Raw genomic sequence first — 24,151 nt, forward strand, 5'->3', positions numbered from 1 at the left:
AGAATAAACATTTGTGAACATACACAGGCCGTGTTCCTGCTTGAAACTCTAGCGAGGGTAGACAGCTTAAGTTTCATACCCATCAAACATCTCTACTGTAAGCATTCAATTCCAACTTTCGTTGCACCTTAAGTAGGCCACGACTATGGCTATGTGAAGGAAAACTGTAACAGAATTTACCCTCTGAGGCCGAAACTCGTCTAAATAATATTCAAAAATTGAGTCCGAAAAAACATAACCCGCCTCCACTATAAACATCAAGGCAGTAACAGCAGTTTATATTAAGAATCACACGAAGCCAATAAACACAAAATGCAGTTATTATTAACTGCGTTATCGGGTGGGACATACCACGGGGCTTTAAAGGGTTACGGCTCAAAGCGATAAATATGTGAAATAAACCGAGAAAATAAAGGGAGAGAGAATGTAAATGAAGTGGAAACGTCCGGAAGAACAAAAAGACATAAAAATCAAGGTAAAAGTTAGGTGATCACAAGATGAAATTGCGTAACGACGCATATAAACAAGAGTGGTAACATCGAGCATTATTTAAATACTTGTTTTTAAATTAAACGTCGTCATAAACTGTGAAGGTTCCCAATGTTGCGGAATGGAAATACGCATTTATACAGTTAAGCCCTGGTAGTTGCCCGATTCCGTTTTTTATTACGCGCAGTCAAGTGGCGAATGATTGTTCATATGGCGAAGCAAACTACTCGTGTATGGCCAATCACAGTCTGTAAGTGGCAATGGCTTTATGACGTAGAGAGACTGGGACTGCAAAAACAATGGCAGACTGTCCAAAGATGGCTAAAATTCCGAACATGACTTTATTTGTATGTAGGATTTGAGGTTTTCGCAGCGGTGAGTCTGAAGATTTCTGTCTTCTGGTTTGTTGCGCTGTGTAGTATGGTAGATGTTTACCAACGTTTCAGAGGTCATACAGCCTCCGTCATCAGGGCGATGAAGATTTCCGTCTTCTGGGTTGATGCGCCCTGTAGTCTGGTCGATGTTTATCAGCGTTTCAGAGGTCATACTGCCTCCGTCATCAGGGCGATTCTTAGTATAAAGATTTCTGTCTTCTGGGTTGTTGTGCTGTGTAGTCTGGTCGATGTTTACCAACGTTTCAGAGGTCATACTGCCTCAGTCATAAGGGCGATTCTTAGTATGAAGATTTCTGTCTTCTGGGTTGTTGCGCCGTGTAGTCTGGTCGATGTTTACCAACGTTTCAGAGGTCATACTGCCTCCGTCATCAGGGCGATTCTTAGTATGAAGATTTCTGTCTTCTGGGTTGTTGCGCTGTGTAGTCTGGCCGATGTTAACCAACGTTTCAGAGGTCATACTGCCTCCGTCATCACCCTCCTGATGGAGGCAACAAGCCCCTCTGAAATTTCGGTCAAATTCTACATTCATATTTAATATGAAGGCACTGTAGCTTTGGTAAATAAAGGTATGCTACGAAAGCAGATGTCGAACATTTATTATAATCAACAACCTGATTCACAGATAAAAATTTTATATGTATTTTCTTCTTGACAGAAGTTTTCAGAAGGAACTGAGAATAAAATTGTCACGTGCCAGAGATAGCAGAATACGCTGTAATATTACGTTGCGGAAAACGGATGGTAGAATTCATAGACAGGGAATCCTTTCAGGCTGCAGGGTCTGTAATATCAGCACTTACCAAAGAAATCTATTTTCTATATTCACAAAGTACACAGAGTAAAAGTAATGTATTTTCGTTCTGTTTTGGTCTTCTTTTCAATAATTTATCAAACACCACGTCGGAAATAAAAGAGTTGTGCCATAATAAAAGTGGAGATAATACGTTGAAAAAAGAAAGGAAAAAATATTCTCTCCCGACGGAGAAAAGAGCAATTTCCTGGAAACAGTCTTGTTGGTGGTTGGCGGGGATGACAGTTCCCATGTAGTTCTGTTTCTTTTGCGTGGAGTCAAGCCCGTGAAATTACTCGCATTGGAAAACAACGCCCGGGCACTGCACAGATTTGCATACGCAGATCGTTTCATTTTCCATATGCGCTACCTCTTCAAGCCGAGCTTCCGGGTTTTTCTTTTGAATTCCACGAAGTGAATTCCGGACAAACATAAGGAGAGTCGAAAGGTCGACTCTGAGTTTTCATGCGCATTCTCTGTGGCTGTGCACACCTCGCCTGTTATGTTAATTTGCAGATTTTATTTTAATCGCGCGGGACAAAACATATCTTCCTTCAATTCTAAATGGTTTTGACGACGGTAGTTTACACTTAAAACTATTCATTGTCAGGACTTTTCCCATCGTCTGTTCTTTAAAACCACACGTTTCGGAGGCTGGTTCTGTCTCCGTCTTCAGGTGAGAGGTGCCTACTCTGTTGGGTCCCTTATATAGAGCTAGTCTCTGTACCTCTCACCTCTCGCCTCCGAAACGAAGTGGTTTTAAAGAACAGACGATGGAAAAAGTACTGACAATGAATAATTTTAAATATCTTCCTTCGTTAAACACTCGTCATATGAAATATGTTAAAGAACTGTCGGCCACAGCGATATTTGGTTTGCGTTATATTGCGATACACGCAATTATTTGTACCAGTTAGTGGACACAACGTTCTGTCGGAGTTCCGTGTACAGTAGCTGTTATGTTAGACCAGAATCAACTCGCACAGTAATTTCCAGTGAAGACCTCCAGGACCAAACACAACTAAAATCCCGTCAGTCGAGCCCCTTTTGTGGTTCATGACCAGATTTCAAAGTCTCACTCTTAACATTTACAGTATTTGTCCTAGTAGCACGCCCTCTCTGATGACAGGCCGAGTCTGTCATCCGCCGAAAGCCTCTAACCCGTCTAAAATAGAAAATATTAGTAGTAAGTAGAAACCATTACACCAACAGCATATTTGTGTATTCTGGTATTAACACTTCTGAAGCTAGTGGCGTTAAGACGAATCTCGCCTATGGCATGGATGCCGACGTTGGCTTAATCGGTTATAAAGTTGGGTGGAACAAGTCACAGGACTAACATAGACACATTCACCGACACGAGATGTTTGTGTGTGATTTTCATCGCCGCCGGGCGTCTTGCTGATCGCCACATTCGGCACTTCTTCGGGGTAAGTACAAGCCTCACGACTGTAGTCCCTTCGGAAATCCGAAACTACGCTTTTACAGAGGAAAGTACTAAGCCGTAATGCTGTATTTTAGAGCATTACGGTTTGTTTTAGAAACTTCTGCATTTAGATTCAATGCTGACTTTGTTACTGTTAATCTAATTGAAGCTTAGAGAGGCAGCAGTCGATATGTAGGAACAAATGGATGATTATATTGAGTGTATATACCGAATACGATAGTACACCGAATAGGAACAAAATTTCGGGGAACTACAACTCTGTGTGTGTGTGTGTGTCTGTGTGAGTGAGGATTAGGAGTTCCTATAAAATAAAAACCAAAATACAAAATTTGTGTTGTAATGATAACGCTAAATTTTACAAATTCTTTTACAGGTACGTTTGCGTCTTAAATGGAACACTCTATAGTTGAATTACAGGGCACTTCAACTTTTTACTGCATTAACCCTTCTCAGTTATCATCAAAGTGTTGTTTACTGTTTAACTTCGTACTCTTACTTTGATAAATTTTGTCTGACAACATTTTGAACTAGACATAACAACAGTTGCTTTATAACATAGAAAGCTGATAGCATTAATTTGTAGATCTTCCCTGAAATGCAAAACAGCGTTTCCGTTGTCATGTCTCGACTTTAATCCCACGACATCAATAAAAACTAGACACTTACGCGTCATAATAGCATTTCCCTTCTCACGTCTCATTAAATACCAAAAACGTCTCGGCCTTTATATGCCTCATGGCTTGTACACAGGTTAGGAGGCGTTCTTAACCCAGCTAAGATCACCGATCCTGTCAGATTTTAATAAATTTCTTAAGAACTTCAAACTACAGACCAACAAAAACTGTGATAGAAGATTTTTGTTGTATAGCGAGGTAGATGCTACGCTTACGGTGGCAGATATGAGTTTCCTTCCTTCTGGAAACGGTCATAAAAAGACGTGTGACCGAGATATATTAACTTATTTTCCAGAGGTGTCTTCTGGCTTTAAGCTCCGTAGCGAAGATTGCTAGAATGAGTGATATTGGCGAAAAAGAGAGGAACATTTACAGCGGTCGTAAAGTGGTGAACGCCTGCAGCTGAAGTTACGTTGTGTCGAACCAATTTCATTTACGACGAAATCAAAGAGAAGTGTTGAAAAAGGAGCAGACAAAGCTAAAGACAGAATGTGAGGGATAATAATAATAACGAAAATAACAAGCACTATCTTCGCAACATTTCGTGACAAAACAGGGTTATCAGCCACAAGAATAAAGCACTCCAGACAATAAAGGCAGTGTCTCATAGCAACAAATAACAATAAAATTTCATTATACTCAACCATGCTCGTGAAAAGGCATTGTATCTAATATGAGGATATTGCATCTTTCCTCCGCACGCTTTGCAGTCGCAGGCACGTCAGTGTTACCAACACCACCACTTGCCAGCGACGGAAAAAAGTGATGCTACACTTTACGCAAACAGTGGAACAAAATATTATAGTTGCAACATGGACAGGCGACACTCATAATTACGCTCTCGCAGACCGTTCAGACACTGACAGCGGGTTCGAGTCTCTTTCAGATTATGTACATTTGTGTTCGTTTCACAGGACCTCAAATTTGGGCGGATTCTTTGGAGCGACCAAAGCGACAGAAAATTAATTTCGTCGGAAGGAACGATGGAGTAACACCACTTGGAAAAAGCATGCGTTGATCGGCAAATAATATTAAACGGATAGCAAACAAATGGGGTAGGTAAGTGGTGAATCGATTAAATTGGCTGACGGAATAGATGAAAGCGTTCGGTTCTTGTGAACACGAAAACGAACCTTCTGGTCTTTCATGAAGGACGAGGAATTTCTTCACCAGCTAAGCAACTATCGGCTTATGGATATTGCAGCATTTAGTTAGCTACCGTTTATTTTCTGCATTTGTAATAGCCTTGCGACTCAAACATAGTGCGCGTGTGTGAGTAAAATCACGGCGATGATCGTCCTAACGATTGAGACCGCAAGAACCTCTGACCGTCGCTGAACATCCCCCTTCTCTCACTTTCTCTCTCTCTCACGCACAGGATGGGAACATTGCTGGTACAATAATACAAGTCAGACAAACAGCAATTTAATAGGAACAAATAGGAATACAAATACACGCTACGTCAGACTGCCTGAGAAGTCACGATGACCTTCACGCAACGCAAGAATCAATTAGAACAGATCCGACCAAAGTAGAAGGCATTCATTACTAGCGTTTTGCAACTGCGCAGTAAGCGGCTTGAGCTTAGAACGAAAAACAGACGCACGGATATTTACACAGAATGCCTATTTAAGCAAATTATTTAAACAGCAGTCATATTCAGCAGAATAATTACACGAATTAGCAGAAATTAAATAAGTCACGCCTACTCCTGGTGATAGCCTACCTGCTACACGTTCCTTTAACCTCATGAGATGTAAAACCTAGCAGGGCAATACACTTCAACGAACGTCACATAACTTCAACACACATTTCATTAAACTTCAATGCGTGTTTGCTTTAACTGTAATTGCGCACACAAGCACTCAACTAACTTAATGGCTCGTCATCACAACAGAACATGGGGCCTTCACCCCGTCAGATCTGGTGTCAGAACTACCAACTTAGGATCCAAAAACTCGCACAACCCATGACTTCAAGTTCACAACACACTTGCTCTTAAAGTCTAAGTACAACGGTCCACTAATCTATCTAAAGTACCACCCCAACACCCTGACCAGCCATTGCCCAGTCAACTAGGGTCCCTCCATATGTTACATTAACAGTATTACAAACACACACTGCCCCCCCCCCCCCTCAGATAAAACTAAAAACTTTGTCAGTAAGTAAATAAATCACTTGACTGCAAACATCCACGCCTTGAGTGGGATTCAAACTCACGATCCCAGTGACTGAACGCAAAAGGCCTACGTCTCAGACCGCGCGGTCGCTGTGACCGGCTGTAACAAGTAAACACGTAACAGAAAAGTCTCCATCTGCATGTTTCATCTGCTGGACGGATTTCAGTTGAGTTTGGTTTTACACTAAAGGTGTTACGTGTGTGCATGTACAATGCAATCGTTTATCTGGCGAAATCTGATGAGAGAAAATATCTTCAAGCTCAGACAAAATCTTCTCTGGGATATTTCTTTACAGAACGGTGATACTGGCAGCAATGTTCTTTTATAGTTAACATAAAAATGTTCCGAAAGTATCTAAATCCGCGTGGTTTGAATACATGAAATAGTTCTGCTCATCTCGCGCCCAACATAAGCATACATAGAGTTAGACCTTGTTTTGGATTTACAGTTCCTGGCATTGGATTCTGTTACAGGACAGACCAGATAGAATAGATTCACTACCGCAATATGACAACCGTTTTATAGCGTCACATTCCTGAATATGGGGTGTTTTACACTGCAGCACCTCCATTCTGCCAAACACAAGACTGCAGATTACACGCACGGAAGGTATCTCATTTACCAGAAAAACATTTCTGCAACTTATTTCATTCTCCAACAAGCGTCACTGTAGTCTAGTAAATTAACTGCATTTTTTGTTGTTGTGTGTATCCTCAATTACAAAATTTCCTTCGGTTTTAAACACTAGTCGCAAAATTTAGGCCTAATCATGCGTATGGTAAGAAATTTCCTTTCTTAAAATATAACGACATTTCTGGAACAAACGTATTATGGGGCTTTATAACTAAAAAGCTTCACAGTATTAATTTAAATTTAGCATCAAGATAAACCTTTACGTAATGATACTTGTATGCAATTCTTTGTCTCACCACGGATAGTGAGAAGAAGCCAGCCTGATACTCAGTCTAAGGTTACTGGTACTGTGTGTGTGTTGAGAGCAGAATATACTTCTTGCTGAGACACTTCAAGATAATTTCAGGAACTTCACAAACCCCAGAGTACCTACAAAGTAACAAGACTGATCCATAAAGATGGTCACATCACGTGATGCGACTCTGAACTTCAGATGTGTCTTAAGACCACTGGCTACCTCTACGTCTTGTGGGCGTTTATAACTATAGCCATCATGTGCCACGAAGAACATTACAGACGCTAAAACTATTTTTTAAAAAGTTTTATAACAAAAACAAGGATTAGCATCTTGAAAAGAGAATACCTTCTAAGAGCACCCCCAAACTGAAGTCACAGCGACGTGAGAGACAACCAGTGCTTAAAACCAAGGCCTTCTAGTATGTCCATTATTAATGCCAAGTATGCAGCACTTTACGATATTTTTTACAAAATGTGTATTACATACATGCGACCTCCAAAAATCCGCCCATAATAAATTTGAACGTTTCTTTCAAGACAAGCCGATCCCAATAGGAACGAAAACATCTGGTGTCCACATCGAGTTGATGTGATTCAGTGTTTATCAGAGAAAGTACCGGAAAAATTAGTCAAAATTCGGAGTGATATTAAGTACAGTACTTATTCTAATAGGATGTGAGAGAGTAAACTAATTAATATTTAAAACTTGAACACAAATTTCCGTTCTTATTACCGTAAGTCCTTCGGCGGTCTGCGGGCCACGGTTATGCGAACATGAAGAGAGGAGACACAATAATAACAGTCGCGCACATGCGGTGTCGCCACATAAATCACAGCCCCCCATAACACTTCACGTACCCCTACTTGGTTTGCTGGCTCACCCATGCCATGAGCAACGCAGCAATTTGCCATTTTTTTCAATATCCCAATAGATACAATAAAGCAAAGTGTAGAAATAAGGGTAAATGCCGTTTCAAGCACTACACAAACGCCAACGACAAATCTCTCCCCTGTGGTTTGCTATTTCATATCTTATTTGCTTACGAAAAAGTTTAAATGCGAACGGCGTTCTCGCAGACTTGGGCCAAAGTTCTCTGTATGCTTTTCCTTCCGTCTGAATTTGAAGAACACGTGGCCTCGCCGTGACCCTCAACACTTACTATTCTCACAATAATTCATACATCTCCCAAACGGTCTCTTTCCGTTAAGTTTTCCCACTATTATTTTGTAAGTATTACTTATTTCCATGATGCATCCTACACGTCCTGCCAATCTCATCCGACCTGTTTTAAATTAACTTCCTGAAAAGATAACAGCCTTTCAACTATCGAGCAATTTCTTCCTTTTATGGAATCAGAAGGCTCGATACCGTGCCCACAGCAGCCCGCCACTAATCCTCATCAGAAATCGCCACTTCACCCAATTTCTTCAAGAAATGTTTCAGTCGCATCCTCCCATTTACTCACAGGTCTTCCAGGCGCTCTTCCCTCAGGAACTCCAGATCATAATTTTTGCAAACTTCGTGTCAAGAGCGCAATTAATGAAACGCCCTATTATATCACAAACACCAAATTCCTATTATTTTCTCTTCTGAGGCCCATTTGTTCCTCAGTACTGGGTTCTCAAAGGACCTCGATCTCTGTACTTCTCTTAGAGTTAGAAACCAAGATTCGTGTCAAAACAAATCAATACCTTACATCACTATAACATCGCCAATGTCATGTTATTTTCGATTAATATTCGTTATTGGTCCGGGAAGTAAATGTGGTAACACTCTAATAAATTATTGTTTCCTCTCAGTCAGAGCAAAGTAGGAGAGCCGTTATTTTGGAGTCGTGAATGGCAAAAACGTGTGTTTCAGGGTTGCTTCGTGCTGAAATAGGATCAACGAGTCACGACTGCCGCCTGCCAGATCCTCACCATCACTCGTGCAGTGTTGGCCTCCACTTAAAGCAACGTGATAGTAAGAACATAGTCGCTAACTCTCTAGTCGAACAAGTACCTTCAGCGCCGGTAATACCAAGGCCAGCCGACGCGAATCTGAGCAGTTTCCATCTACATCAAATCCTCAAAACGCCTTCTGAAGATCCATCTTCATATCACTGTGCCCGTCTAGTTCTTTGAAGCGAAATTCCAGGACAGAGCCTTGAAATAGATCACGGCCGTTTCTTCCCATATCCGCTCCGGTCTTATTTAGTCACGTCATCTCATTCCGCACTACATAACCCCAGTAGTTAATAAATTATCGTAAAATGTCAGCAACCGAAGAAATAAAACCAGAGTTAAAGGGGATAGGTTACTAAGTCAACTTTATTATGCTTCAGAGGCATTAGTTTTATGGAGTCCACACACTCCACGAACGAAGCTGTCTGGATTCTGATTCAAGATGCCCAGTCATGATGAAGGAAATGCCACTACCAAAGTAATTCAGTTTTAATTTATCTGGCGTGCCAGTCAGTTAATACAGGAAAATCGTGCGAATCTGTGACAATGCACTGGACTAATTAACGGTCCGACACACGAATTTCACATTCGTCATCTGAAGCGCTTACTTCGCCACTGAAATCGAGCAGTGGTGACGTCTATCTCTCCGTCAAGTTCCTAAACCGTAATTAGCAAATTCTTAACTTACATTTCCATATATTTTTCGAAGCTGCGTCACCCGAGTATATTCTATGATCCTCATACATCAATCGAAAGACGATGTCGTAAAATATATAATCATCCCTCACAATAAAACTATATAATATATGTAACACGTATTAAAAACAATTTTTTTCGGAAATAGCTGCTGCACTATGTACCTCAGGGGCATGGTTTGTCTCGGGTACATAGAAGTAAATACCCTATAAAATGGTAAAAAAGTAAAGTTTGTCCCACTATACGTCATGTAGGCGTTTGGGGTGAGTGGAGGTATAGCTCCTCTCCTTGACCTCGGCACTAGATGGGGGTGAGTGGTCAGCATCACGCCCCGGCCGGCTTTACCCCCGGGAAAGATCCCCGGTACCCATTGTAGCGGAGGCTGGGTGGGCCCCAGAGCCGGTCTGGACGCAGAGGCTAGAGGAAAAATCCTCTGCCCCCGTCGGGGATCGAACCCCGGTCGTCCAGCCCGTAGCTAGTCACTAAATAGATGGAATAATAATAGTAGCGGTGGTGGTAGCAATAATAGTAGTAATAGAATAAAGTCCTTGTGCCTGCGTCTGATCATCGCGCGTGCTGACAAAATTCTTACTTTTGTGACAACTTGGAGTTCCGAGGTTTTGCTACTTAGTAACCTAGATTTTGTATCAAACCGTGAATATCTGTGATGAAGAGCGACGAAATGGATGCTGTACAACCTACGCGCAACAATTTCCCGGCTGACGGCACCCCATACTCTCGAAACCACGACACCGGCAAACAGTTTTCTTTGTTGACAGCAGTCATTAGTCGCAAGAACGAAACGCAGGTCAAGTGTAAACTTCGGGCAGAGCCACGACTCGCCAGCCAGCAGGCCGGCCATACGCCTCGAATCAGGCTCTGACAATTCACTTCTCCTAAGCGTTCCGTGTACCAAATTTCGAGCCGTCGGAGAGTTTACGTGTGAGCCCACTTCGAATAATTTACAGTCTCGATGGCACGTAAAACCTCCTAAGCTGATACTGTTGTCTGGTTCACGCCATTCGGTTCAGGGATGTGTACACTGTCAGCCAAAACAGTGTGATTCCTCATGTTATGAACGCGCATCAAATTTCTACATTAGTATTAACGAATCTCTCATACGATGATATTTTCTCCTGTAAAGAGATGTTAATAAATCTATGGATGGTACCAATTAGAAACAAAACAGAGAAATAAGAAATACAGAATAAAACAGTGGATCCAGAGGAAAAACTATAATGTAGAGAGAATAGCATGACCACACCAACTGTGCTTGCAAAGTTTCGCTGTGTTAAATATTCTTATGGAAAAACTATTTTAATAATCGTTAAAATAGCGTGGAAAGTGTTAATCAGTTGACAGAGTTAAGGACACCGACTCCAAAAGCCAAAGTCTTCGATTTGGCTGTCTGTAGTGGCGTGTGATTTTCGTCTGCTAGGGATGCTGTGAGTACGTCAACATACACAGAATTAAAGCACCTGGCCAATTTCACGGAAATCCCGGCAGAGAGAGATGCATGCTCAGGGACCAAAATCTCTCTACAGGTGAGTCCCCTGATGTTTAGGATAACCTATTTCCAGTGTAGCTATCGATTTTCCTTACGTACACTCTTCAATTATTTGCACAGCACAGACGGCAAAGTTGAACTGTAAATATTTGCCATCTGCTCATTTCTCAGATATTTGTCTGCCCTTTACGGTTTGTTGTTTTATTCGAACCGATTACCGCGTGACACAGAAGGGCTTTGCCTCTGCGAAGATATGTTCCGGGCCACCCTCTGGCTGCACGAACACTAAGATGGGAAGTTCGAATACCGTTCGAGTCACATGCGTTTATCTAAAGTTTCTGGCATTATACGTGTACGTAAACACGCCTTTAATATCATTACTTCTGACTCTCAAGACCCTACGTTCAAATGCATGAGAACCAACCAAAACGCGCACGTATTTCAACAAACGAGCTGCCTTTTCCTTAACGGTGTTACAAGTATAGAACGCCTTACACTAAGATACTACATTATATACTCGTAGATGGCCTGGCATGTTCAATAAAATGTTCAAATTAAAATTCAGGAGCCAAAATTTTTCATAGCAGGACATGCCTTTTAGATTAACATGAACTTCGACGTTCCTGCTAAAGTGTTCTTTGCACCAACTTGCAACGTATTTCACTCACGATTATGACCTCGTGCAAATTCATGCAGAAATACTTCGCTTCAGAGGTACGGACCACATACATTAACAGAGACACGAACATAGCTCTCAGTTCACCGTCTTTTTATTATAGAAGAAATGAAAATGTAATTAATAACACATCCAAGTCCTCATTTCTAAGAACGAGTATTTATATAAAGTCTTTTAAGCACCATTACTTTATGGTGCAGAAAGAATCACCACAGAACGGAACAATCAACCCGTTCACAACCATCTCGGCCACGGCGTCCTACACTGATTAGATCGGACCAAGGTCCCGTTAATTATAACAATAGACAGCCAAGAGCATTAAGCGGTCAAGGTGGCATGAAACGTCTTTTTACCGGAAATGGAGAAAAGTAGAACACGTGTTACGGATTTCGTTTCATGTATAAATCTATTCTTATTTTCTCTCGAGAAATTTTAATGAGTTAACCGGATAAAGCTGCACTGAACGTTTCCTGATAAGCTTCATCCAACTGCAGCGTGTAATCAGATTGTAAATAGAGCGTGCATTGATGGCAAAACAAGGTAGACGAATGTATTGTGTATGTAGTACATTCAAATGCGTGCAAAAATCCACCAGATTCTCTGATCTCTCTGGCAGATATTGCCTAGTGTTGCTAAGATAAAGTCAACTACAAAATAATTGTCGTCACTTCCACTCCCTCGAGTGTGTGTTCTTTAAATATCGTGCATAAAATGAGCGCTTAATGGGTAAGCATTTCGCCGAACGATTCAACTTCAAAATTTCTGCAGGAACCATTATTGAAGAATTTAATTTTCGCTCGTATCGATCCAATGTAACACGTGATTTATATTAAGCTAAGACAGAATTTTGTTTAAAAACGGCTTATTGTACAAAACCCTGATGCATGACATCAAAACAAATGTCAACTTATTCTTTAAACATTTTACGATGTTATGAGCACTTAACGAAATGCAAAAGGAACATGTAATTCTCAACAGTGTAATTAGCTTTCCAACAGTGTGTTTGAATGCGCAATAAAAGAACACCGAAGCCAATTAAATATGCAAAACAGCAAACAACGCGTGCGTAAAATATTTCCTCATTTGGTGTTACACATTTTCACTCGGTTAAAACCTGCCAGCCGTCTCAAAACATAAGTTAACATTTCCATCTTTAAGATTAACATACTTATTATTATTATTATTTCATACCTGGATTTTGTATTGTTGTAGAAGTCCAGTTCACATGACCTGAAACAAAAAATAATTTTGAAATGAATAATTCCTCAAAGTAAAATTATTATATAAATTACATGAAACGTAATTTGTGTCTAAAAATTTCTAAGTGCATTTAGACAAATATAATGTCATTTACTGACGTTCCATTAGAATAACGGTCATAAAGTTAATTAATCTGCGTCATTACATGCAAACCCAGAAGACATCTTCACAGCCGTGAGAACCTCAGATCCAAGATGTTTGGTTGCATACAATAGAGACTATTGCAGACTATTGCACTTTTCGAATATGCACCCTTCCAGTTCGCGATGTACGTCATGTTTATGCCAGAAGGACTGAAGATTATCACGGTGGTGAGTACGAAGATGGCTGTCTTCTGGGTTGTAGCACCGTGTGGTCCGGTAGAAGTATATCAACGTTTCAGAAGTCATCATCAGGAGGGCTACAAAACGGAACAACACAAAAGACAGCCATTTTCATACTCGACGCCGTGAGAACCTGAAATCTCAACTCAAACTGTCTCATAATCTGGCACAAAGCAAAAGAGAAACATATGTCGTGTTCGGCAATTAAAACATTAATTATCCCACCTTCATGCATTTATTAATTGGGGAGGCTACGTTCGGAGATTCGAAACTCTTAGGATCAAGAAAGCCAAGTGACTCTTCTCCCCAGTCTTTCATACAGCGACGGAGGGACTTGTTAAATTTAATAAATGAAAGTCGTTTAAATAATATTTAAATGCTGGTAACACTACTTTAAAATCACATCACAAAACAACTTATTCACGATGCTGGGAGGGTCTTCCGAAAATAAAATAAAAATTGTTCTGATGAAATGGAAAAATTCTGGGCCACCTGACCAAGTTCTCTGAAAACGAGATCGATTATTTTGAAAAATAAGATATGACATTTGTCAAAATTTACAAGCCTGAGAGAATGGTATTAACTTGTTGCTTACTTTCGTTCATGTTACCTCAGGATATTGAATTTTACTTCAGTGTGTCGCAATTTGGCAAACTGAATTTCCTGTTTTATGCACAGAATTAATTTCTTCTACAGATCTGTAAAGGAAAGAGATACGAGGAGGCAGGAAGCGTTCAGCCTAAATAATCTAACAAGAATCTCTGCGATCATGCAAGAACAGTTGGGGGGGGGGGGGGGGGTTTAAAACTTCACCGGCGTTTCCTACAGCTGAATTTAATTGCACGAAATAATAGCATTAAGTACAAGTGGTTTCAGCAGATATTAGACTGCATAAAGTTGTGTTGGGAAGAAGATTTGCTTCTATCAATGCTACAATTTAACGCTTCCATTCCGCATTTCGTTACAGTAATGCAAAAGACACATTACAATATTTCTGCAATAAAATTTCATCCCAGAAACTTTAACTTTGGAATTAACTGAAGAAGAAAAAAGATATTGCAGTAAAAATTAATATTCCGTTCCTCTGTCTGTCCTATAGTGGAACACCCTCCTCCTTCAAGTATTAAATTGTGTGGAATTGAGAGACGTTGATTCAGTTTCCAAGCCTTCCGTGTAATGGAAGTGATCACGATCCACCTACTTTTACCACAAGACCAAAAGTAGAAAGAGCACAGCACGACCTTCGAGTTTAAACGTGTGTTCCACAGCCTTTCATGTGTGGCAGCACACTATAGTTTATTTCAGTGTCTCACAGCACGAACAAAAAAAGTGTTTTAGTCTTTACGATCTCGTTTTATTCTGTCTTTAATTTTCTTTCTTTGTTTTCATTCATTTCTTCAAACAAGCACGTCATATACTTGTATTGTGGAAGTACCCGGTTCGAATCTTGACTTGTAGATCACCCAATCGACTAAGGTTTTACCACAGTTTTCCTCGATTTCTGCAGGAGTATCCCGGAACATTGCTTTCAGATAGGCCACGAAAGTGTTCTTCTTAATCATTAACACTAATCACCATTAACGATGATAATCTCTGATTTCGTGATTCGTTTCGTTAAAGAAGTATTAACTGGCTAGTGAAATTGAATTCGTGACAAGTTACTAACACATGTACTAGTAATAGGCTACTGCTCGTATCAGATAAGATATTTGTCTGAAATATCTGTGTGCTTGTTGCTTCCAGGTTCATTATTTTTTATGCCTAGTTATTTCGTACACGGTCCCAGGACGCTAATTGTCTCATTGTAAGAGAGCTCCACGGGGAGGCGCTGCTGAGACAAGTGTGACGTCACCATTTGCAACGAGCAGTTCACGGTACTGACTTGAAACAAGAGGATTCAGCAAACTTTACAGAATGACGCCGAAATGTCTCTCTCCCTCCCCTCTTATAAGTTATATTATGTGTGAGTTTTACCTGCAAAGTATGGCGTCACAGAGATCGTCACAAAAACGTTACTAACGGAATTCTTAAATCTTTTGTGTAAGAAATGAATGCGCTGAGCAAAATCATCAGAAGACTGCTCCTTGTAGTGAGTCAAAACACATTTAGGCCCAGTCCAAATTGGAGTTTAGGTGTTCCCTCTTAATTCCAGTACGAAGCAGGCGAGGAGATTAAACAGAAAACATGGAACATGACACAATTCAGGTAGCTGTTTTGTTGACTGTGTCAAGTGTTGCCAAGACTTGAAAAGGCAGCACACTGCCAAGGCTACACAATGATGGTCCATCAAGTCATTGTCCATTCATTTGTTCAGGGATAGCATACATAATGCGCGACAGACAATAGAATGCACGTCGGCCTTACTACGCGACGCAAACACATTGAGCGCCTGTGTACTATACCTGCCACAGCTCTGTGACCGAGTAGCGTGTTACTGTACCCAAAACGGTCTGTAGAATCAGAGCAATACATGGCAGCTACACATTCCAGAAATTCCCTTACTATTTCTTAATCCCTGGATCCATTATTTCCGTGGTCACATCATAGTAATTTGTTCTCTGCTAGTGGTTCGCCTTTAAGACGCTGTCGAATGCCAGTTGTCCCTGCACTTAATACCACACCCTTAAGGCGTGTAAACATGCGTTCTTGATCTAGGCACCGTATATACACTTCGACTGCCTTTCTCCCATGGAGAGCCCCGATGCCACAGCCGGCGATTAACCTCAGTAAATTTCCTATCTGAACTAACCCTAATCTTTAAACGATACTCAGGTCATTAACAATCACATTTTTAATCAATGAGTTATATAACTTTGAATGGGGAAAAACCGTTAACATAAATTGCTGTAAGAATTTGAATATACTGGGGAAAACCGCGTAATCCTCGTGATATCCAGCAGTCCAGCCGAGATTCGAGCCGAGTACAACCTGCAATCATGGTAATCTGAGGAAAGAAGACAGAGATCTTCATACTCACCGCCGTGAAAACCTCAAATCCTATAAATCTGAGGAAACTTTCGCGTCCACCTTCAAGTGATAGGTTCCACGTACAAGATCACAATCCAGTTCGTTAGTAAATGCGTCAGACAAGTTTTTAGCAAATTTATAATGGGTTAGTTAAGTGGTCAAACGATCAGTCTGTTCAATACCGAATACTTTCCCGTTAGTAAATTCATGTGTCAATGGGGCAGTTACTTAGACGTTTAATCGTCAGTTAGTTTGTTAATTTCAGTCAGGAACATGTACAGGAAGAAAGAAAATAAAGTACAGAAACTATTGTGAATAAAGAAATATAAAGGGAACGAGGAATATGAACTATAGAAAGAAACAAGAGAAAAGAAGTAAATAAGATAAGGAAGACAGAAACAGTGCGTCCATTACTCAGTCACTCGAATAGTTAAGTGTTTCTTTGAGGGCTGCGGGTACACAATATTCTGTTTGCAGCAATTCTCTTAGTTTCGATTCTGCGATTCAGAAATCATAGGCACGTACAACATTTCACCACACAGAAACACGCGGTGTATTAGGAAAGTTCTTTCAAAAACTTAATATATATGGAAATTTTTAAACGCTGGTACACAGCTGAGTGTAGATGGGGACAGGAGTTCTGAGCTGCCTTCACACAAAGGGACGATTGCCGAAGGTTCTACGTTGCCTAATACACAGGCAAGGTCTTTAATTATATGCAAACCATCAGCAAAAACAAAGACTTAAAAGCACTTGTGGTGACCGCCGAACGCTACGCCTTGTAAGTTTACAAATACCGTAATTTATCTTCCCTTTAGACCCCTGATTAACGTCCTTCGCCCTCATGAACCGCTCAGGCGATAAACTGTAACGTTGTGGTAACATGGACGAATGGATGATTTGAGGTGAGTATGAAGACAGAAATCTTCGTGGACCAATGGAACTCGCACATTTGCTGCATTGTAGCAATGCAAGTATTGTTGCGCCCCTAACTAATCATTACGCCAAGAAGGCGACAAGGCACGAGGAGGGAATGCTCCATGCTTTCGACGAAGAGCGGTGGCCGGTTCGCGATCCAGAACGTCGCATGCATTACAAGAATTCTCCTCAGTATTGATTCTCTGCCTGGAATCGAAATCTCGAACTTTCACTCCATGACTCAGTTAACCGGGCACTTGATTATACTGCGATAATCTCCTTATTTCCTTCTTTCTTTGTTTTGTAATGTCAAAACACATTAGCAGTTCTCCCTTCAGCGTGAGCGAGCAGCCGGGTTTCACACACACGTACGAGGCTTCCAAAAACACGACAGTGACTCCCCACCCACCCTATTCGCCGGACCTCGCCCTCCTGCGACGTTTTCCTGTTCCCCAAAATGAAATTTCGATTGAAAGGCCGTCGTTTTGACACAACTGAGGAGATCCAGACAGAATCGCAGGAGGTGCTTAAAACACTCACACTTGAAGACTTCCAGGGATGCATGGAATCATGGAAAGAAACTCTGGGATCGCTGTATCCATGTCCAAGGGGACTACTTCGAATGAGACGGTGGAAACTAGGAGTTATGATAAGCAATTTTTATGGGCAAATTCCCTGAACTTTTGGGTAGCACCTCGTACTATAACTTCGTCTCCACCAAAGACAATAGCGGTTCTTAGTTCTGTCGGCACGTACACTACGCGCAACTTATCTTCAGAGTCGAAAGTCGGTCCGTCCGGCAGCAGGCGTTCTAATTCCTGTTAAGAAAACATGGGTGCAGAATACCGTTATTATTAATAATCCCCCTCTCCTCGACCACCATGAATCGCTTTGTTAAACCTGCCTGTGCTGAGACTCGTGTCATCGCACGCCTGGACATGCTCTGGTTTGTGGGCTTTCTTCGTCATAGCTACGCGTCTTAGCTGGCCTCTCTTTGAAGAATCGACTCGAGACCACGGCTCCGATTGATCGATCGCGCTGCTTTCGCTGAAGCTCGTGATACCGTCCACATTTACGAAGGCACACGAACGTGAACCTGATTAAACTGGACTCACATTTATTGGTCCTATTTACTACGTTACTCTCCTTTCTCTGACTCTTATTACACTTGCAGTTAGATTCTTGCCCTACTGAACTTGATACACGTGACATCATGTACGGCGCTAGACTACTTGGTCTTTGCAGAATAGCACGGGAGACCATGTCAAGTCATCACCTGCGCGTACCTTCGTCTCTTACGTGTGACGCTTCCGTTGAATACCGTAGAAACTTAATGGAATATAAAAACTACAAAATACAGGCCAATATCGATTTTCGTCTTCTGTGTAATGTCGCCGTGTGGTACAAAGTTTCGGAGAAACCTACTGCCACCATCTTAAGGTCGTATGTGTTGTTACGCCGTGCTGAATTGTAGGTGGGTACCAACCGTTTCGGATTACCACATTGCCTCATCTTCTCTTTCTCTCCCGCTCCTCCATCCTTTATTTTCACTCTCCCTCTCTCCTGATTCATTATCTATTTCCCTTCATTCTACCTCCTTCACTCAGTTCTAATTTCTTTAACTTTTCTTCTCTTGTCTCCTTCATTCTTCTGCTCTGTGTTTCTTTATTTTATTCGTTGCTTTGTTTCGCCGTCTTTCTTAATTTCCTTCTTTCTTTCTTTCTGTGTGTCTCCTGTCATTATTGTTTTCTGTCCTTCTGTTTCCTCCCTTACATATATTAAATATGTTGATCTATTACAGATAAATTAATCGTTAGCAAAAGCAATCTACAAAGAAAACATATGACAAAATAATAGTTTACAACCGTAAAATCGAAGACTTCGGTTTCAGCACGTTTCCGTTCGAACCCTTCCCCAAGCGCCATCAACTAGTCAGTCTCTGGCAGCTGAAAAGCGTATCTGATGAGTACACCGTTACGCACCCGCGAAGAGCCAGGTTGTCCTCATAGTTGCTGCAGATCGAACCTACGCCATCACGAAGTGTCGATGACGTAGACACAACTACGTGCTGACTAGTCCTATGTACCGTTAACTCCACTCACCACGATCTCTGCAGTCCATAAATGGAAACGATAGCTTCATTCCTCAGTACAGTCCACACAAATATAATGCAGCTATCGTGGTGTAATAACTATGTCACGCTGCTATAGCCTGCCAAGAAGGAAAACCTTTAAGTGCACGACGTCTTTCAGATAGTTCAGCATCAGTTCATTCCCTTCCAAATCTTTCGCTTCTACGCACGAGATACCTCATATAGAAGCATCGACCCTTCTGGTCTGAATAAACTCGTATTTGACGTTTGAGAAGACAGTGAACCAAAGTGTCCGTCATCTGTCGATAATCACTGTTGTCTGTGGAATTTCAATAACAGATTTTATATTTTTCCACGCAAATATAAAAACAAAAGAACTTCAATCAAAAAGAAGAAAGAACAGTCATCAAATTTGGGCAATCACATTTTCAACTGTGTTCTTTCTGAATTTGGATTTGTCTACTGTGTTTGATACTCATTCATTGCCGATATATAAATAAATTATACAATCCCAAAGCGGATTTTATCCACTTTGTGCTGATCTCCTGTGATAACATGCAAAACTTTATTTATGTATTAAGACATACAATCCGACTGTTGCCAGATCCAGTCAGAAGATGCTGTACACATCACTTTCCTTTGGATTTCATTAAATATTTCATACTGAAGGCATTAAGAACAAGTCGTAATGGTTTACTGATTTCGAAACCAAGTAAATACCATTCGCACGTGGCTCCTCTCCCCATCCCCACCCCCCGACACGGTAAAATTGTTAACGTAAAGAGGCGCTTGTATTGTTGAGGACTACATAATTTTTATTGACAAATTCGCTGTAACGTGTACGTAAAGGTCGATGTGACTGAGGATGGTACACAAAACAGTTTTTGTGTCTGCACAGAGAATGACTGTATACAAATATGTCAAGAAAGGCTTGCAACTTCACCGGCAAAATTACGTTAACCTTTCACCTCGATTACGTCGAATGTTCGCTGTGTTTAAAATGTCACAGTTCTCATCTGAACCCAAAAACTTTCTAGCTCCACGCAGCGTTCGATCTAGGTAGAATATCTCGTTCTGTTCTGGCAGCACGTGGAAGTCATTTTAGGAAACCCGCCTTCTCATTTATATCTGCTGTTTGTTTTCAGTTTAAGCCACGACTTTGTTGACAGCTGTTAAGTATCTTTCCTGTTTCTACATTTGATAATCTTGTTTTATAAAATGTTTCAGCAGATATTTAATAAACACTTGCTGTTACGATTTTAATATTGATAATCCTTCTTCATAATCGATCTTTTACTTAAAAACAAATTCGGGTTGAATATATTATTTGTATTCATAGAATGTCTCTTCTCAACTTCGATTTTAATGTATTTTTACAATTCAGCTTTATGGCGTATGTGTTTGTTCATGTACCAGTTATTCTTTATTTAAATTATTCCATTACATTGTGTCACTTGGCCTGTTCAGAGTACTTCAGATGGGAGATTTTGTTTTCAGAAGTGGCGTTCACGGATTACATCTGCTTTGTCATCGTATTACCAACATTACAGGGCTTGAAGATTAAAAAATTGACATGTATGCAGTCGTATTCAATATAAAACCATTGTTACTCGACGGTGCGTCACGCTGTATCACTTTCCCCCGAAACCAATTGCCAGTGACAATGACTATTATGCAACAAATAACTTTACTTTGACCAATATCAGTACAATCAACACACATAACGGTTGTTCTGAGATACAACCAAGACACCTTCATCTACAATTTATATTCTTCTCTCTGAACTTATATCTCAAGCAGTGATCGCCAACCTATTCCCGCAAAATTTTAAAAATATTCGTAAGAAGGTTTAAATATTCGATTGTTTAATTTTTAGATTATTTGTCACACTGTCGCGATATTTCCTGTTGAGTCAGTTGATACCGGACATTCCAGAACACAATCCTAACCTAACTATTTCAATTTAATACATGAGACTCGCATGTCAAATATGTCCTTACAAAAAAGACGATAAAAAGGTATGTCTCAATAGTTCTGGAAAACAAAATAGCTTAGATATAAACTTTTAGCTAAAGTTTTAGTTTTGATAAATTAAAGACAACATAAAATACAGGTCACAATTTTTGGACTTATACAACCCTTTACACTGGCGTCAGTGAATCGTTTTACATATGCAATTCAGCACGATATTATTCAGTTTATGTGTGTATTTAATGAAACCGAAAACACATCATGGAAAATACTACAAGGGGAGACATGACAGAATAATTTCAACGCATCACACTTTCAAAATGGTGTCGGCGTTCGCCAATATGTAAATTCGCCAGTGTACGCCAATGTGTGTGTCCCGTCGAGGACATCTGCATAACCATTAATTGTTTCAACCCGTGTGAGCGTGGACACTAACTTCAAACGACCAGCGAAACAGAGACGGAACTCCAAGATCTGACTATAAACATCGTTATCTTCACTGTCATAATTTGGACATGTAGCACGCGTAAGAGAAACAATAAATGCGTACACAATTTTAATCGGAAAACCTCAATTGTAAGAATGGCTTTGGAGACAGGGCAATGTCTAATATTAATATGGATCTTAAATAAACAGCGTGAAACTATGGACTTGGATTCACTTGGTTCAGGTTATGCCACGTAACCACACAAACATTTGGGTTGTGTAAGAGGAGGGTGAATTCTTCTCGAAGAGGACTTATTCCGTTGCATCTGATCAAAAGTTTTTTTTAAATTATGTCTGTGTTATGTCTAAAAATGTTGACGATAATAAGCGAAAATGCCACGTTGCTGTAATTTACTACATGAACAAATGAAGACCTCGCAATTTTGTAGGTACAAATTACGATGAGTGATGACGGCATACACTATCTTTGTCTCTGAATTGACACCACTTGATTTTAGAACAAGTAAATAGAACACAATACACTGAACTATAATTTTATTTTGTTTTTTAATAGCATCACACTAACAGAATGGCTGCGTGAAAATATTACTTTTGAAGATTTTGATGCGAGCAGCTGCATAACCCATATTATGGTGGAAGCAGTTACAGTTCCCGAAACGTTGGAAATCTATCTAGTCTTCTACTCAGAAAGAAAAACAAAGGATGAAGATTTCCGTCTTCTGGATTGTTGCGAAGTATGACCTCTGAAACGTTGGTAAACATCGACCAGACTACACAGCGCAACAACCCAGAAGACAGAAATCTCCATACTAAGAATCGCCCTGATGATGGAGGCAGTATGACCTCTGAAACGTTGGTAAACATCGACCAGACTACACAGCGCAACAACACAGAAGACAGAAATCTTCATACTAAGAATCGCCCTGATGATGGAGGCAGTATGACCTCTGAACCGTTGGTTAACATCGACCAGACTACACAGCGCAACAACCCAGAAGACAGAAATCTCCATACTAAGAATCGCCCTGATGATGGAGGCAGTATGACCTCTGAAACGTTGGTAAACATCGACCAGACTACACAGCGCAACAACCCAGAAGACAGAAATCTTCATACTCTGATGATGGAGGCAGTATGACCTCTGAAACGTTGGTAAACATCGACCAGACTACACAGCGCAACAACCCAGAAGACAGAAATCTTCATACTCTGATGATGAAGGCAGTATGACCTCTGAAACGTTGGTAAACATCGACCAGACTACACAGCGCAACAACCCAGAAGACAGAAATCTTCATACTCACCTCTGTGAAAATCTCAAATCTTACAAAAACAAAGGAAGTTAGAAGTTTACAAACATAACCCCTAACAGGCAGGACCTCGTCTCTCTCCATCCCTCCAACATCTGAAACCTCAAATCTCACGAATAATTCAAGGTGACTCTCGTTAACCGCTCTTTTGCTATTTATTTCAGTATCATAAGAAGCATTAATCTCCTACCCGCGGTCAAATCTTAAAGTCTATTATCTGCGTCGAACCTTCTCAAAGCTCATCAAGGATGATGACGCAGATGATAAGGTCAGGATCAAAGAATTCTAGCTCCGATTTAACTTTACAATTGCGAAATCAAACGGTAAGAATGTGCGTTTTCGATATATGCGGTGATCCGCAGAAACGCAAGTCCCCGTGTACAACCAGGGCCTCCTGCAGGCATTTTATTGAAGTTTGAACAGGCACACCCTGTTATTTCTTGAATTGTTGCGAGGTCTATTTTGGAATTTCAGTGGAGTGTATTTATGGGCTGAGACCCGTTACCAGAGCTTGACCGTGATTCACTGCTGAAGCTGTTGTCCTGCACGAGCGGTCATTCACCTCCCGACCAGGTACAGCAGACAAGTAGTCTTCAGAAGGCGACCGTATTGTTTACACACAGATCATGGCCAATGTGGAAGAACTTCAATTTCTGGAGCATAGTCCTGTGGGAGGATTGTACAGTCTCATGCATTAACCTACTGTTCTGAAACACATTTTTCCTTTATAAAATGTTTGCGTGCTCCAATGTTTTCTTTCATTCTCGCCTCATTTTTGTACTTTCTTTCTCTTGCTTTGTCATTCTTTTCTTCTTCTATGTTTCTTTCTTTCATTCGTCCAAAGAATAACTTCAAATATCATAAAGTTTAAAGCTAAGTCATCCATTTTCACAACATGGCTTGCTGTGTTAATTAGGATTTATGGTTCAACGTACAGAAACAGGACCTTTCAAGTTATAGACCTGTCAGAAACAAACGAAGTCTGAAATAGGAGTAATTGTTGCGACAGAAAAACAAATCACAAAACTTAATTACTATAGCTACCCTCGAGTTGAAATAAAACCACGTATATGTGTAGTGGTCCCACTCTCGTTTTGTTTTGAACCTCGTAAATCGCAGGAAAGTTACTGAAATT

The 24,151-nt window shown here is 40.6% G+C and overlaps 1 protein-coding gene across 1 annotated transcript in view; it reads right to left on the reverse strand.

Annotated features, from left to right (window-relative positions):
* mgl (low-density lipoprotein receptor-related protein megalin) overlaps window positions 1-24,151 on the reverse strand; it is a 226,136-nt gene that overhangs the window by 159,233 nt on the left and 42,752 nt on the right. The window contains exon 2 of the mRNA XM_022076817.2: window positions 12,920-12,958. Coding sequence (XP_021932509.1) covers window positions 12,920-12,958 — 39 coding nt within the window. The remainder of the gene's footprint in view (window positions 1-12,919; window positions 12,959-24,151) is intronic.

The sequence above is a fragment of the Zootermopsis nevadensis genome, unplaced genomic scaffold (assembly GCF_977971745.1).
Source record: "Zootermopsis nevadensis isolate Lab colony 2312 unplaced genomic scaffold, Znev_1.0 Znev_ptg000028l, whole genome shotgun sequence".
Lineage (NCBI taxonomy): Eukaryota > Metazoa > Arthropoda > Insecta > Blattodea > Termopsidae > Zootermopsis > Zootermopsis nevadensis.